This window comes from Tympanuchus pallidicinctus, unplaced genomic scaffold (assembly GCF_026119805.1).
Source record: "Tympanuchus pallidicinctus isolate F22 unplaced genomic scaffold, pur_lepc_1.0 scaffold1, whole genome shotgun sequence".
Classification (NCBI taxonomy): domain Eukaryota; kingdom Metazoa; phylum Chordata; class Aves; order Galliformes; family Phasianidae; genus Tympanuchus; species Tympanuchus pallidicinctus.
In genome coordinates, this window is record NW_026294618.1 from 42,764,124 (window position 1) to 42,780,675 (window position 16,552).

At 42.6% G+C, this 16,552-nt stretch overlaps 1 protein-coding gene across 1 annotated transcript in view; it reads right to left on the bottom strand.

Annotated features, from left to right (window-relative positions):
* Window positions 1-143: 143 nt before the first annotated feature.
* SCML4 (Scm polycomb group protein like 4) overlaps window positions 144-16,552 on the bottom strand; it is a 55,933-nt gene continuing 39,524 nt past the window's right edge. Inside the window, exons 6-8 of the mRNA XM_052690081.1 lie at window positions 13,969-14,232; window positions 6,172-6,317; window positions 144-2,601 (exon numbers count right to left, since the gene is read on the bottom strand). Coding sequence (XP_052546041.1) covers window positions 2,476-2,601; window positions 6,172-6,317; window positions 13,969-14,232 — 536 coding nt within the window. The 3' untranslated portion in view covers window positions 144-2,475. The remainder of the gene's footprint in view (window positions 2,602-6,171; window positions 6,318-13,968; window positions 14,233-16,552) is intronic.

A 16,552-nucleotide genomic window follows, 5' to 3' on the forward strand; every position in this document is an offset into this window, starting at 1 on the left:
AGAAGAACTAGTTCTAATTGCAGTAATGATTATCTCCTGTTTGCCTTTTGGTGAGGGGGAAAAAATACAAAAACACCAAAAAACCAAACATGCAGCATGGAGTTTCTTTTGTAAGCTTTACTTTTTTAAAACCAAGTCACTGAATGCCTCCTCTGTAAAAGGTGGCACATTAAATATCACGGCTGGAACAGCCTGCCATGCCTAAAAGTTCCATATCAAATGAGATAGCACCATTGACTGTATACATTAGATACATACATGAAAACTATTCCAGCATGTTAAATGTATGAACACTGTTGCCACTGCTGTGGTGTTATCAGTCTTCTCAGCTGCAATCTCTGCAGGGTGGAGATGGAAGAAAAGGGTGAGATGTAGAGCTGAAAGGAAATGATTCCTTTTTCAGGGAATTCTGTAGCACTGCATCTTTTTTTTTTTCTTTTTTCCAGTCTCTGAACAAAAAGTGAGTTTACAGAATCTCCAGGAAAATACAGTGAAAATACATGTTCTAAGAATCAGCCTGTGTAGGGTTCAGTACGTTGTGTCCCTAGGTAGCATGTGACTTTTCATTTAACATCTTTACTTCAGCTATTCATTTTATAAATGCTTTAACATGGAGACAAGATCTGCAGAAAGCCATCCAGTCACGTCAAGATCCAACTCTGCAAACATGTATGGACTACTTTGTTAGTCTGGGGATAGTTCCCAGGAGTTTACTGAAAGTCTTGTGGGATGTCATTAGTCATACCATGGATGGCCTAATAGTGGTAGGACAAGGGGGAATGACTTTGAACTGAAAGAGGGATGGTTTAGCTTAGCTGTTAGGAGGAAGCTCTTTACTCAGAGGGCGGTGAGGTGCTGGCACAGCTGCCCTGAGAAGCTGTGGGTGTTCCATCCCTGGAGGCACGCAAGGCCAGGTTGGATCAAGGATTTCCAGGATTAGATCTTGAAGTGGTACCTTTTCATAGGAGTTATATTCTAGCAGTGTGCACCCAAATGAATTTCATTCCATGAGGTATTTTTTTGTAATATTCTGCTATATTCCAAAGCTGCAATGGATGCTCATATCTTGCCTATTATCACAGCTCTGTTACCCAATTCTGTTGAGGTGAGCTTCAAAACAACCCACATGATCAACAAACATTTGCTACCACTCCTTGTCATGCACCAAATGTTTAAAACTGTATGGATGTGTCCCTTCATAATCCTCCATTTGTGAAGGATGAAGATGAGGGCATACCTACTCCACAGATCACTTCCTCACCCTTTGACTTGCCTTTCTCTTGGTGTGGCTACATAGAATATCAACGAGCACCTCTCATATTTGTGTAAGAGGCCAGGGAGACCTTGAGTCTACTTGAAAACATGCACATATGCTGAAAGCAAGTGTGCATTGTCTTCTGCAGCAGTGCAACCAGGCAGTGGCCATGCAGCACCCTCCTTGGCCCTAACCATTGCTGCAGTGCACAGCAGTGTGCCTTCCTCATGGGGAATATTCCCACCTGCCAAACAAGAGCAAACCCAGAAATTCTGTGTTTTTTTTCTTTTCTTTGAGTGCTGTGAACCAATACATCAGGCAGAAAGGTGGGGAGATGATGGCTGAGCGTGCCAGACTCCGTGGGAGCCATCCACCCCCTCTTTAACTTAACAGGAAACATCCTGTCAGAAACGCTTTCTGCATTGGGACTTTTCTTGAAATAATTAACTGTAACCGGTGACGGCTTGTCCTGCTGGGAGCCTGCGATTCCTCCTGGGTATTTAGAGATGTGCTGGTTAGTAGAGTCAGATGGTCAGAGCTCATCAGATGGAAAGCACCATGTCGTCACAGCTCCAGCCTCAAGTCTATTAGGGCTGCTCCCTCTAGTGGGAAAAGGTACTTCAGCTGCTATAAAAACCTTTTTCCATCTTTTTATTTCATAAAATAAAATTCTTTTTTTCCTCTCGTAATTTTCCTTCTAATTTTTTTTCTTTTTTTCCTTTTTTTCTTCTTTCAAACTGAAGAATTAAACTTTTCCAGACTTTAGTGCAAGACACAGGGTGGCTCCTGTTCAGTGTTGGCTAACCAAAGGGCACACGTTCCCTTCCCCCCAAACACTCTGAACATGTCAGCCCAGGCAGCGCTGTGTCCCACCCCATCCCTTCCTGGCAGGCAGCCAACGGTCTTTCTGCCAGCAGTCACTGTTTGCTTATGATTTTCCCCCTTCTGATTACAAAAATAGGACTTACTATAATCATAATAACATTAATGGTACAAAATAATTACTGTAATTATACACTTTTTTGGCAAATTATTAACACAAAGCAGCCCAAAAGCTCCCATTGGACTAAAAAAATTGCGAAGATGCACAAATGTTAAAAAAGACAAAGTCTTTGTTAAAGAGGGGAAAAACAATCTTCAAAAGAATGCATTTCTGTAAGGCAGCATGTTACCTATAGTTTTTTGTCTAGATTTAGGTTCTGCTGTCGTTCAGGAAGCTGTTAGAACTTGGCTTGCTTGAGCTTATCGATGTGGTAGCACAGTTTCAGCGCAGGTCCCAGTTTCAGCCCCAGGTATTTCATGATCATGTCACTTTTCAGCAGCAACAAAGCATTGCCATCAATCTCCTGATTTCAGAAGAGAGAAAGAGAATCAAAATATGTAAACCCCTGCTTCCAGCACCACAAAAGCAAGATGGCAGTGCTGTAATCCTGACACATTACCCAGGGTGAATCAGAAACGGCACATCATAGATGCAAATGTCATGAATTTTGAAATTTCATTAAGAAATTGAAAGCTGAAGTAGGATAAAAGGAAACTCTAAAGGAGCTTTTAATCAAATATTACTACTTATTCTTCAATGAACAGTAAGGTTTGTCAGTGTTTTTGATTCTTTGACAGCAAAATCATGAGGATTTTTTTTTAAACATCAGACTTGCTCTAAGCCCAGTTCTGAGAAAACTGATCTTAAGAGAAAGGAGCAAGTGATGGAGGGATGCGGCCTCATGAACTGCTAATAGCACACCTCTGAATCTCAGGTCCAGCTTTGTTCCTGGCTATCTGCATATTTCGTGTATCCTCAATACACTTACACCCAGTGATACATGCAATTAATTTCTTAAATTGAAAGCAGTAGTACCATAATTCATTTGCCACCAAGTTCATCTGTTTATACCAGACCTTTGGCTTGAAAAACTTTTTGTAACTACAAAATGCTGTGTTAAGCACCAAATAGCACTGGTGTACAAAGAGGTGGATGCTGTTCCACTGCAGGTTCTCCTATGACTGTAAAGCACAGAAGCTTCCAAATACAATGCCCTACTTCTGTTTCTGAGCTTGCCTGTTTTTTTTTTTTTCCCCCCAACTGTATTAGGAGAGCTGCTTAAAAATAATAACTCTCCTCTTGGTCTTCACCTCACTTTGTTACTTGGAGAGCTAAAACATAACTAATGAATATGAGTGCATAAATGCAGGCATCCACACAGGAGCAGTAATGCTGTATATATTCTATTTGATGGTTTTCACAGTGCTTTTTTCCTCTGTGATCCATTACCTACTAATTAAGCAATACTATGGATCCTAATTTGCCCTGATCATTATTATTCCATTCAGCAGGTGATTTAGCTGATGAGCAGTTAAGGTCACTTTCTGATTAACTCAATCAATTGATGCTCTTCATTCTGCAACCCCCACTCCATCCATTACAAAAACTCTCTTTGCTCTCCTCCTCTCCTTCCCGTTATTTTAAAGAAGCTAAAGAAAAGAAGATTAAGTATCATATTTAAATTAATATTTGCTTAAAAACCGTACTCCTGGAGCTGCGATGCCATTGGGTAAAATCACTGTCAAGGTATTTGGTGTGAATGTAACTGTTTCTAAGTGTGGAGTTCAACATTTTATTATTTCCTCTATTATGGTGGAGGAGAGGTCAAAATTAAACTCCGTAACTAGAGCATGCCAGAGGGAGAATTCATATTTAATCAATCCAAAATACCCCCATATTGGCCAAATCCCTATACAGATTGTTGACTTGGCTTCTCTCCAGTATTACTGTCATCCCTTTAAAAATAAATAAATAAATAAAATGTGGGATTCTATAACATGGCTCCCCAGTTTGCAGTAGAAGATCTTGAGTCAGATCTGGAGCTGTTAAATTCAATGCAATCAGCTTGTTTCACACACATTAGTTGAGATCTGGCCCACTGCAAGTTAGAGTGCTGCTGTTTTTCTGCAAGAGATGGGGACAGCAAATGTATGAGCTGCAAGAGAATGATACAAGGAATATGAACATACAGCTTCCAACTGCAAGAGTGGGTACTGCTGAGCCCATGCTAGTTTCTTTGCACGTGTTCTGAGTGGGCACTGATCAAGTCCCGTCCCTTCAGCACAAGAATTGTACCTGGTGGTTGATTCAAGCTTCTGCTTCTGGTGAGGAGAGCAGAGCAAGAACCACAGACAACCTGTGACATGTGTCGAAGCTGTGGTCTGTGCAGGCTACACCTCCCTACAACCAGCAGAATGGCTCTGGGCACTGCGGTCAGCGCTCACATGGACCAATATAGCAAAGGGAAAGAGTTCTTCTGTCAATATGCAGGATACCTCCCCGCCCTTCCCCTCCTCGTGGCCCCACCATCTTCTCCCTCCCAGTGTCATAGCTCAGATGAGCTGACTGCCACAGCAACAATTTCAGGTGACAACTGGGCCTTGTCAATGACAGTAAGTGCTTCTAAGTAAATTATGCACCTGCTTCATAGAAAGATTGAATATACAGGAAGATATGACTAAGGTTAATGGACTAATCACTTGTCTCTCACCCCTGGGGTCTCTGTGCTAATCCAGATGAGATTTGAAGGCTGAAAAATTGCAGGGGCATATATAACTCCAAGGTGCAATTGAATTGAGTTGTGTGGTAATCTTACCCAGGTTCTCAAACCTACTGCATATTTTACAAGGAAACCAATAATGAGTAGAGCCCAGTATTAGAGTAGAGGTGCTGGGTGCTTGACCAAGGCTGACAGAAACAGTCTTCAGAGGCAATTTAACTTGGTCTCTTTGGTCACAGAGCAGTGACAGTATTGTAGGATGGCATGCTTCAGAGCAGCAGGCACAATGAGCCAAGATTAAATATTCTTCCTGGCAGTGTACCTGGGAGTGTGCACTTCACAGACCAGGGCAATCCTCTCTACTGGTGCACAGCTCCTTCTACAAGTCTCAAAAATTCACGTCAAAGCAAGTTTCCTTAAGTCTACATGTGCCTCATTTATCTTCCTGATACCTACTTGGCCAATGTGGGCCATCTGACTCCTCTGCAGAAGGCAGGGAAAGAAAGCTAGCACCTGGTCTGCAATCAAAGGTTTGATCCTAGCATGGCTGTGCCTGCTCTGTCCTCATCCCATCGCCCTGCCTGCAGGTGTCAGATGGTCTCAGTCCCTGACTGTGGTGAGCATCCATCAAGGCTCATGCTCTGAATTGGCCAAGGAAGGGTGGATGAGGCTGAAGATGTAGTGATATGTGGTGCTACCAGATCCAGCAAAAACAAGAAAATCCTGATCAGATATTGTTTACAGTCTACTAATTAGGATTTCTTCACAAGAGATGGCCTAATGAAGGCAGCTATCATATTCCCTAGTAAGTCATCTGGTCCTTTAAATTTGGTTATGTAGTTACATAATATTAAAAGTCCACAAATTTGGCTGTTTCAGGCTTCTGCTGCCAAATGTCCACAGATATATATATATATTAAAAATTATATATATATATAATATATTATATATTGTATATTATATATATTATATTTAAAAAAAGCTCTTTGGAGAGGAATCACAGGTATCCTGGAAAAAAAAAGAAGTGTTTGAAGCAAGGTTTTTTTGCCACACAATCTGACAGTGAAAAAAAAAAACACCAGATCCTGTATGATTTCTGTTAGGTTTAGCATAATGATTTATGTTGGTATGGTGAGAAGAAATAATGAGCATTTCCTAAAGATGTTGTTAGGATTTTACTATTGAGGGATAAGTGAATGTTTCTTCACCCTAGCCGCCTGTTTGATGTGAACCCCTTGCAGGGCCCCTTGCTCAAACCATCTGAGCACAGGCACACCCTATAGCAGCCATAGACAGGGCGCACGTGGTATGCTGGCTGTCTCTCTTGCAGGTGACTTAAATCCCCTAGAAGCACTAAGAGCAGCCTTTACATACGTGTTTTCTGAAGAGCTCCACGTGAGGACCTAAAGCGTGAGGGTCTGCATCCTTCACAAACCAAATCACATCATCCACGGTCCAGGTCAAAGGATTCTTGCTTGATGGCCGAGCCACGTCTTGTCGTTCTGGTGAAGGACTTGAGGCTATCGATACAAAAAAGCCCGCAACAGCACATTACAAAAGCATGCAGTGATTTCCTTGGTTTGTGGGCATGCAGCAGTGCAGCAGCCCCACGTGTTGGATGTTGGATCTGTGCGTATCAGCCTGAGCTGATGGGGTGAGAGAGAAGGGACTTGGCAGTTTTGGATCCAACTGCTTACCAGGAGATATGATCCCAGCTGGTGAATTGTGTTAAAAAACATGAAACCCTCAGGTTCCTGCTGGGGAAGGAACAATGTGCCAGCTGCCAGCCTCTTAAACAGAGCTGCCCCTGCTGTCTGATCTGCAAACATTGGGGATCTCGACTCCAGAAGACACAACCCTCCCACCTGGAGGCATGAAACAAAGGAGCTTGCCATTAAATGCAAAGGCTAGGAGATAAAATTGGGATACAGCAAATATTTTATTTCTTTGCATCCAGACATTCAGTCTTTTCTTGAAGCTTAGAGGTGGGTTCCTAGTGAATGTTCTGCTCACGTGAATCTAAAGGTCCCCAGTGAATGCCTGTTTGGAGATCTACTAAAATACATGGAGATGAACACTGCACATGTGACTTTTTAATGGTGTAAGCCCTGGATGATTTAAGGTCACTTTGACTTGCTGTAGCTTTAAATCAAGTGAATAAAGGCATATCAGAATGAAAGTGCATTTATGTTTTTATTCTCAGTCTCTGCAGAATTATAAATCTTAGCCTTAGATGCATATAATTTGCACACATACATATACCCTTACGTTGCTTCACTATCCCAAGTACTGTATTATGCTAGGTTACAGGAAATCCACACAATGCAAACTTTATATTCACAGGCAGCAGCACAGAAATGGATGTGATGTTACTTGCCAAGACTTGCTCATCAGTTTCTGCTAAGGTTCAGTATTCAATGAGAGGTGTAGGTGGTAAGCAAGCAGGCACTGCAGGAGACAGAAAGGGAAGCAGAAGAGTGCAAACAGAGAGAGATCATGGATAGCTAAACTGGAGCCTGGAGAGGCCCCAGGTAGCAAGCAGGGGAGCCAGAATGGCTTCAAGCTGCTGAGGAAAGAAGGGCTGATCCCTCCAGAGAAATTCTGAGTTCATAAAATGTGTGAGAATACCACGCGTGGCTCAAAACATGATAATGCGTATGAGCAAATGCAGTGGGCGGGGTTGGTGGCTTATGTAAATCCTTGTTCTGATGACTTCAATAGAGCCCTGCTGATTTATGTGAGTGGGGGTCTGCCCATCTATGCACAATTATGGCTTTATGTGCATATTGGTCCTTTTTTCTTGCCGCATCCGCATCCGTATAATGTAATGAGGTATATTTTGCAGTTATAAAGGATGAACTGTAGAAAGCAGCAGCGCTATGAATGTGTGAATGTGGTCGATGGGCTTCATAATGGGATGTGATGTAAATATCATGATAATTACACTCTCATTTGCTAAGTCACTGTTCTGGATATAAAGGACAAGGAATAGCCGCAGGTCCTCTTAATTAGACAGTGAGGATTTGTGTTCATATGGACTCATGCGACCCTGGGCTCTGCTCGCAGAATAAATGCAATACACAGTGGTACAGACACCATCTGGACTCTTTGGCATAAAGCGATGAAGATGAAGAGTGCAAAACGTATGGGGCAATTTCAGCCAGCCCCTGGATCATCAGTAATATTGAGCAAGTTTGTCAGGGACGAGTGAGAGAACCTCGACTTGCCTGGGAGCTGGAGGAGCCAGCACCTGCAGGAGGCTGCTGCAGTCTGACATGCCAGCAGCACAAGCTGAGTGTGGGCACCACGAACCGAGGGCAAGGGGAAAAACAGAGAGAAGACTGAAAGGCTACTCAGTGCCTGTAAGGTTGCAGAAGTTTTAATGCCACAGCAATAGTGTGGTCAGGGAACATGTTGTGCCGCTACCGAGGATCACATTTTTTCCCCTTAAATTTGCATGACTGCAAGGAAATCTGAGACGGCTTTGCCTGGGGTTCACACCAGGTGAAAGGAGAGCAGCCCTGGACCCAAGTGACTGCTGCCCAGAAATGCCCTTCTGCCAGAAATGCATTGCTTCCAGAAATGCCAGGAAAGGGTAAAGGGAAGCAGCAAGTCCCTGGGAGCAGCTGGGAGCCTCTGCGGGCATTAGAAATATTGGTAATATAAGGAAGTGGGGTGAGAAGAAAAGGTTGAAATGACAGGGTGAACTCTACTCAGTGCTCTGCAGTCTAGCAAACAATAGCATAAATCTGATTTTTTTAGAGGAATATAAAAATGACCTTTCTAAAGAATCTACATGGCCAGAACTCTTCCAGCCTCCAACAAGTGAAGGTAATCCTGTCAAACCCCACCCGCAGTAGAACCACGTAGAAACAAAAACTATGCATAGATATTAACTCTATTTTAGTCTATATATATTCCTAGGTTCATGTCCTATATTCTCTGCTGCTTTTTCATGAATTGTGATATTTTCCTTGCATGTAAGTGGCTACTTTTAAATGCTGTCAGTAAAACTGGGATACCATCAGTTTGCAGACAGACATCTCAAATGCAGTTCATAGCTGGTGAGGTTGGAAGCAATCTGTTTTTCCATCTCTTTTAAAATGTATTTTGTTTCCTAATTTATTCTGACTTCTTAACTTTGTAATTTACCCATGTAAGTGCAATTTCTTTATTTCTGAAAAAAATAAATCATTTCATGCCTACACAAAGGCACGAGTTCTCTGTTTCAATAGCATCACTTTGCTAAAAGATTATATTAAGCACAAAAGTGTTTGATGGCAGCAGGGCAAGTACTATACATTTTTTCTTATCTGAAGGTATTCACATTTAACCTAAGAATTAGATAAATGAGGAAGTCTCATGTCTCCTGGGTATCCTATGCCATCCTGTCATCAGAATTAATCAAGATGATAATGAATACTCAGATTACAAAGAGATGGGAGTGCTCAGGACCAATAATTATTTTTAGAGATCGTAATCTAGGTCAAATCCAATTTCCTGTTTTTGACAGGTGGCAAAAAAAAATTGTCAAATTAATGGAATGAGATATGGAAATTCAGGTAATCAAAGGGAAACACTCCCCCTCCTGCCTGCATTGGTACTGGAGAGGATGGGGAAGGAGCTCCCTGCAGGGGAAGGCTCTTGGGGCATCCCAGCTGAGACCATTGCAGGGATGGCTGGAAGTATGAGATCGGCACCCAACACCCAACAAAGCCAATGGCAAGACAGTGTTGGTGCAAAGGAGCCAGTGGCGGAGCTCTTGCCCCTCAGGCTTTTTTCTGAGCCCACTTCAGGCTCCAGATGTTCCTGAGAAGGAGGGTGAAGGGAGGGAAAGCCAACAGCTGAGTGGTTGCAGAGCCACAATGAGAAAATACAATGCTAAAGTGGAGTTAAACCTGTGAAAGAAGGGAAGATAAATAATGGACTCCCTAAATATGTTCTTGGCAAACAAACAGAGCCCCAAGGGAGTGCGGCCATTGATAGATAAGAGTGGAAAGGAAGTGACAGATGAACTTTAATATTGCTGCAGGCCTAAATGATTTCTTTGCCTCAGGGAAAAGGGGTGGGAATGAAATTTTAAAAGGCTCTCTCTGATCGTACTGGAGCAGTTAATGAGGAGCAGCAGATCCACTGAAAGTAAGCCGAAGTAGCAGGACCTCAATGGTACAGAGGGATAGGAAACACTTCTTTAAAAAGCCCTCCCACCGCATGTGAGGACAGGAGGAGGGCTCTGCAGGAGAGGCTTCCTGAGACAGCAGGCAGCACCCACAGTGTGGCATGGGGACATGATGCCACAACTGCCAGAGCAGCCCTGCTGATTGAGATACAGCCATAAACTGGTGGCAAACGCTTACTGGGGCTCTCCTTGTCTCTCTTTTGAAGAAGAAAAAGAAAAGCTCAGTGCAGGTGTCGAACCTTCCAGGTTGCGAAAGTGCCCTCAAAACCTGGCAAGCTGTGCACACAGAAGCAGCGGGACCAGGGCTGAGCTTCTATTCCCTTGCCATTGCCTGGAGGAGGTGCTGAGCCTGGCTCCCCTGCAAGGTGCTTGCAGCATTCATCTGTGAAAAACAACCTTCGAACCCTGTGCCTGAAATGCTGTCAGGAAAAAAATGTATTAAGCAAGTGGGACTGTCTCTTTAACAAAGACCCTCAGGGGGTAATAATTAACTGTTAATATTGGATAATAAAATCTGCATAAAGTCCCCAGGCTATAGGCAAGGTTGAGGCTGTTACGTTGTGGCTGAACGCACAATTCTTCACACTTGGGATAAAGGGTTTGTTTGTCTTTATATAAGCAGGCTTGGAAAAGTTTATGGTTTATGATGTCCTTGACTATTCCTTCTCAGATGTAAGAGCTTCAATTTGGCAGACGATGACAGCAAAGTGCATGTTTATCTCTTAGTAGCCCCAACTGGCTTTCTGAAATGAGATTTTTTTGTTTGTTTGTTTGTCTGGAAATTTTTAGCATAGTCATGGAGAATTAGGCATCATGCTTCCAATCGCATTAATGAGAGCTTTGGGTTTTAATCTCATCCATTCCCCTTGAAAAGCTTGTTCTGCTATGTGCTGAGATATGTTTTGCAGTTATGATTTTTGCCACGATGTTTGCCCACCCTGATAAATAAGGCATGCTATTTTTCTGATATATCAATTAATAAAATGGATTGACCTGAGGTTTTGGAGATAAATTCTTCCTCTTTTTAATGAGCCCTGTCCATCCCTGTCTTTAAGTAAGCAAACTGAGGAGGATTAAAACGGATGCATGTATGCACCAATTACTCATCTCTGCCCGTTTATGATTCAGGAGCATATGAACTGTCCCTAGAAAGTGGAAAAGCATACACACAAGCACCATGTTGAGAGCACGGATTCCTAAGACCTTTGAGAGAGATTTTGCCAAGACAGTAATCAAACTCCAGCGTAGCTGCACTGAAGCATTCGTGGGAAGATACATATTTAAAAGGTTGTGATTACTATTAAAGTATAAAGAGAAAAATACATGAAAAATAGGATAGCTGTGAAAAAACAGAGTCTCTACCTTTAAGGAGAAGCAAACAGCACTTTGTAGAAATCCACAATGGGAATTCCAGCAGTACAGAGCTGCGCTACAGCACTGACACTATGGCAAATGGAGAAGGAAATGAAAGCAGACTGCCTGGAAGTAGCACCATTTCCCTAAGGATGGAAGGGTTGCTGTAATAAATCTGTGGGCACCCTGACTTCATGGTTGTCACTGTGTTGTACGTCTCAGTCACTGAAACCATCATGGCCGTAGGGAAGAGCCAACTGCTCTCCTCTGCTTCAGAGAAAGCAGATCCAGGGCAGTGAAGAAGTTCAGGGGAAAGGGGATGGTGGTGGCACAAACGTTCACAAATCACTGGGGCAGATGTTCAGAGGTGCACAGAGCACCTAGAACACAGGCAATTGCTAATCCTCCTGTTGGAGACATTGATGACAAACTCATCTCTATATGGATGTATTTATTCCTGCACATGCATACCCTCACTGTTAATAATTATAGATAAGTGCTATCAATAGATCAACAACTTTTTTTTTTTTTTTTTTTGTGATGCTCTCTTCTTAACCATCAGCTTTAGGAGCCCTTATGGCTGAACTGGCCAAAATAACAGGGACGTTCATAGTCACAGAAGAGAAAATAATACAGCCGAGCAAGATTAAGCCCTGATTTTAAGCTCCAGTCTCCTGAACATAGATTCAAATCCATTATACAAAGGCTTTTCTCCATATAATGCAATTTTAAGCACAGGAACTTTACCATGGTGTTGTTATTATTAATGCTGAAAACATGCGATGTATTCAATAAGCCATTGGGTAATTTAAGGGAGAAAAACCTACGACTGGTTACTCAATATGAATTCACCACTTCTGGCTCAAAGTCCTTCAGCCACCAATTTCTGAAAGTGGAGAGGGTGCTGGGGAAGCACTGCTGTGCCTGCACTCAGCTCTGCCCTGGGGCATGCCTCATGCTGGAGACAAGATGCACAGCAAAGCAGAACTTCAGGACTTCGGTCTCAGCTGCTCTGACATTTTCCTGTACACTACGAAGAAATATCCAGAATGATGAAGATTTTCAAACCAAACTAGTAACAACATTGTTAAATCTTGGCTCATTGCAGAAGCCCTTCCAGTTTCCAGGGGAAATGCAAGAAGCAGTGTAAGAAGCCAATGCTGGACAAAAAGGTTAGGGGGAACCAGCAAAGCTACAGCAAATATATCAAGAGGAAAAAGTAACTGGAGTGACAGTAGATTCCATTAATATATGAGGAAGGGGAAGAAATTAATGACTTGAAAATGGCTGAGATATTCAACTCCTTTGTTAAATCTACCTTCAAGATGAAAAATGCATAAATGAAGTTTGAATAATTAGTAAGGGGTGAAGACACTATTCAAATGGCTACTGATAAAGACCCGTTAATGGAGAAATTGAAAAATGCAAATAAAGAAAAAGTTAGCAGAAGTTCAGGGAATCACCTAACTCATTCGATGAACCCAAGTCTTTTCTGGGGTGAAAGAAGTCGTGGCTAACAGAATACAGCACAAAGCTGGAGAAGAGAAAATGCAGTCCAGGATTAGAAAGTACGCTTGCCACTGTCTCAGCTCCTTCTCTGGAGATGTTCAAGACCTGCCTGGATGCCTACCTGTGCGACCTGCTGTAGGGAACCTGCTTTGGCAGGGGGGTTGGACTCGATGATCTCTGGAGGTCCCTTCCAACCCCTACGATTCTGTGATTCTGTGATTCTGTGATTCAGCTAGTTCTCTCCTGATACTGTGAGTATCTACCCCATCCTCTGCCCTTCTCTGCCTTACACCAGGCTGCCCCTGTAGTCCCACTTGCTCCTCTCACCTCAGCTGCCAGGAAAGCTTTCCTGGAGGGAAGCCATCTTTTGCAATGAGTCCCATTTTAAGAGGGCTTGGCACCAGCAGAGTGCCCTTAATGGGCAGAGCGATCAACTCAGTGAGTTTAAATCCTATGAGGATAGCTGGACAAAAATACCAAGAGAGGGGAGTGGAAGGGTTATTGAAAGCAGTGATTCCTGTGGCATCTCTTGGATCTGCAGATAAAACTTCTACTGACTTTTCTTCCCTAAAGGATAAAAAAGCCTTGAGCAGTGAGCCGGGTGATTTCTAAAAATATGTTTCTGGGCAGTCTTTTTCAAATAAAATTTGCTGCAGTTTGTATTTCAAGGGGTAAGGTTGGCTACATCTGGGAAGCAAAATCTTTTGCTAAATTGTTTGATAGGCTCTAATATTTGAATTTGCTCTTTGTGGTACTTTGTACACAGCTGCTCTCATGCAATTAACCTGCCTGTAAGAAGTCTCAATCTTGGGGAAGAACGCCTTATGTATTAATATTTATGTCTGTAAATTGATAATGGCAGTTGTGATTGCCACTCGATTATACATAATGCATACGTTTACATAATTAATAACAGCATTAGAAAACATTCACCATTTTGCTTAATGATGAACAGATTGATTTTGTGTTTACATAGGTTATTATTTCTCCTTCTAAGTGGAAGCACGCGTGGAGTGCATGCCAGTGCAAGTGCACCTTGCTAACTTTCCTGTAAATTTGGCAATGGCTTCAGACCCCAGCACGGCACCAACATAGCAACACACATTGCTAGAAGGAAGATATTATATTACCACTTGTGTTTCCTTCAGAATAGATCCCATTCCTTGTTGGGCTGGAGGCGTGGTGCCGCGGGCCAGCAGAGGAAGACCTCCCTGAGGACACAGGAGCAGGACGATGGCCACAGGAGGAAGAGGAGCCTCCAGCAGGATGTCCATCTGCAGGACTCTGCCGCATGGCATACACGGAGCCCACACAACTGAAGGCAGAGTCAGTAGGATCTGCACTGTACCGCTTCATATTAGCTGGATCCAGATAATCCTCGGGGATGACTGTTTCTGCTCAGCAAGAAAAGAAAGAATCAGTAAAATGGAACCAACATTTAGCTTCACTTCAAACTTCCTGTACAGACAGCTGGATGGCACAGGTAGGCTGGACCCAGGAGGCATCTTTTCTGAGAATTAATAAGCAATAAAGGGGAGCACAATCTCTCAGAAGTCAGTAGAATCATGACAGGAAAGTTTTGGCTTGATGCAACCCACCTGTTGGGCGTCAGGTTAGGGCAATACTCTCACACTACTTCCCACTCCCACTGGGTGGGAATGCAAAGGCAGGGTTCACTTGCCTCATGGTGCTTCCTGAACACTACCAAAGCAAAAGGTCTAATGGACAGCGTGAGGATGAGGAGCTTCAGGAATCCAGCCCCTACACATACATGCTATCTCTGCCTTAGAGATTCCCACTCCAGCTGGGTGATACAAAGCATCAGCATCAGGCAGACAGGGATACCACAGATTAGGCAAGTGCCTCCCTTTTCCCCTGTGATGTTTCTCTGAGCTGCTGAAATTGCCACTGTCCTTATTGCGTGTACAGTCCTCCGGCTACATCCGAGCAGAATGAAATCACCTGTATGGTGCCACACATCTCCTGACACTCAGTAACAGGATGAATTTATACAGTAATTTATGCTATAAGACCCAAACCCCCAAACCCCATTGCTAATATATGCTGAGATTGTATGTAATAGTCTTTTCCTTTTAATTTACGTTCTTCATATTTTCTTTTGAAAAATCCCTTTGCAGCTGCATGTAATCGTTGATATTAAACAAATGTGATTTAGTCTGACAACTCAAATACTCAAAAGTTGTGCCACACCAGCATCCTGGCCCACATGTCAAGCCATAATACAGACTCCTGCTGTATGCTTATCATTCTTTTCATTTGCTTGCTGCTGCCTCTTAAAACTTTGGCCTGTTCTGGGCTGAAGCTGGACTCACTGTAAGGCAATTATTCCATTGGAACGACAGCCATGAATGTGAAGTTTTCTCACTTTTGGGCATTTGTCTTTGTAACTGCATGTAACATTCCTCTAACTATATTTTTCTCCCTTAGATAATTTGGATTCTCGCAGCTTGCATGCAGGTAGCCTTCTGCTTTCTGCCAAGGGTTTCTGAGCTTTATTCCCACCAAATACAAATAGAGTGTAATTCAGCTGAATTCAACAGAGTTCAGCTAATATAACACTAGCATAAGGGAAGGGAGATGGGAATCTGGCACTCTGAACCTTTTTCCCTAGCCTTCAACAGATGTCAAAATTGTATAGCAATTGAGATAACTACCTTGCTTTTCAGACTCCTCCCTGTAAACCAAAGAAAATCCAATCAAGCTTTCTCATTCAAAGGAATTTAATTACTGTGTAGAACACTTGCAATAAAAGCCTCTTATGCATAAAGAAGACAGCTCTTTCTGCAGCATCCTGCCTGCACCACATGGAATAATTATGCCTCTTGTGAATGATTACCTCTTTATTTCAGGAAAGAATTCTTTTTTAATATAATTACAATATGAAGAAGATACAGACTGTCTAAACAACAAACAGCACATTAGAACAGCTCTGCTAAATAAACAGCATACAGCTTTTATTACTATAGATATAAATGACTCCTAAATTTGTGAGTGGACACCAGGGATTTTTTGACTGATGTCAGACTCACAGTAATCTATGTAAAATAAGACCTGCATGGATAAAAGTCTCCCAGTGGAAAAGAATGTATGAGTTGTGTATGAGAATATGATGAAGAACCAGATGCTGTTATTTCTGTTACCAACTCTGCCTAAGACTCTTTTCTTGATCAAGATCAATTTGTGGTTAGACTAGATGATACTAGTGGTCTTTTCCAACCTTAATGATTCTATGATTCTATGAATTTTTTCCACCTATCACTGCTTTGGGCTCCACAATAGGAGTAATGATGCCTATGCCCTGGGCAACCTGATTTAGCTGTGCAAGTCTCTGTTCATTGCAGGGGAGTTGTACTAGATGACCTTTAAAATCTAACTCTAAGGATTCTATGATTCTATTGCCATAGATCAGCAGGAGCTTCTGTTTGTTACTGTTTGCATTGTGCCCAAGATGAAGGTGCTTTGGCAATTTGAAGAGTGACTCATGTCATTAGACGAAGTGGAACAGAGATCACCTTACACAGTCAGGTTTCTAGGCAAGCCTTTTCAGAGCTCCCAGTCTTCAGATTGGCATCAGCAGTCAGTAGGATAGAACAGCAACTTGCTGGAGTTACCTCTTCCTGACCATGGGTAGCTCATGAGGAAAGACAGGTCACAGACTGGGAAAAACGAGACTTGGCGTTCAAGCCTGAGTGG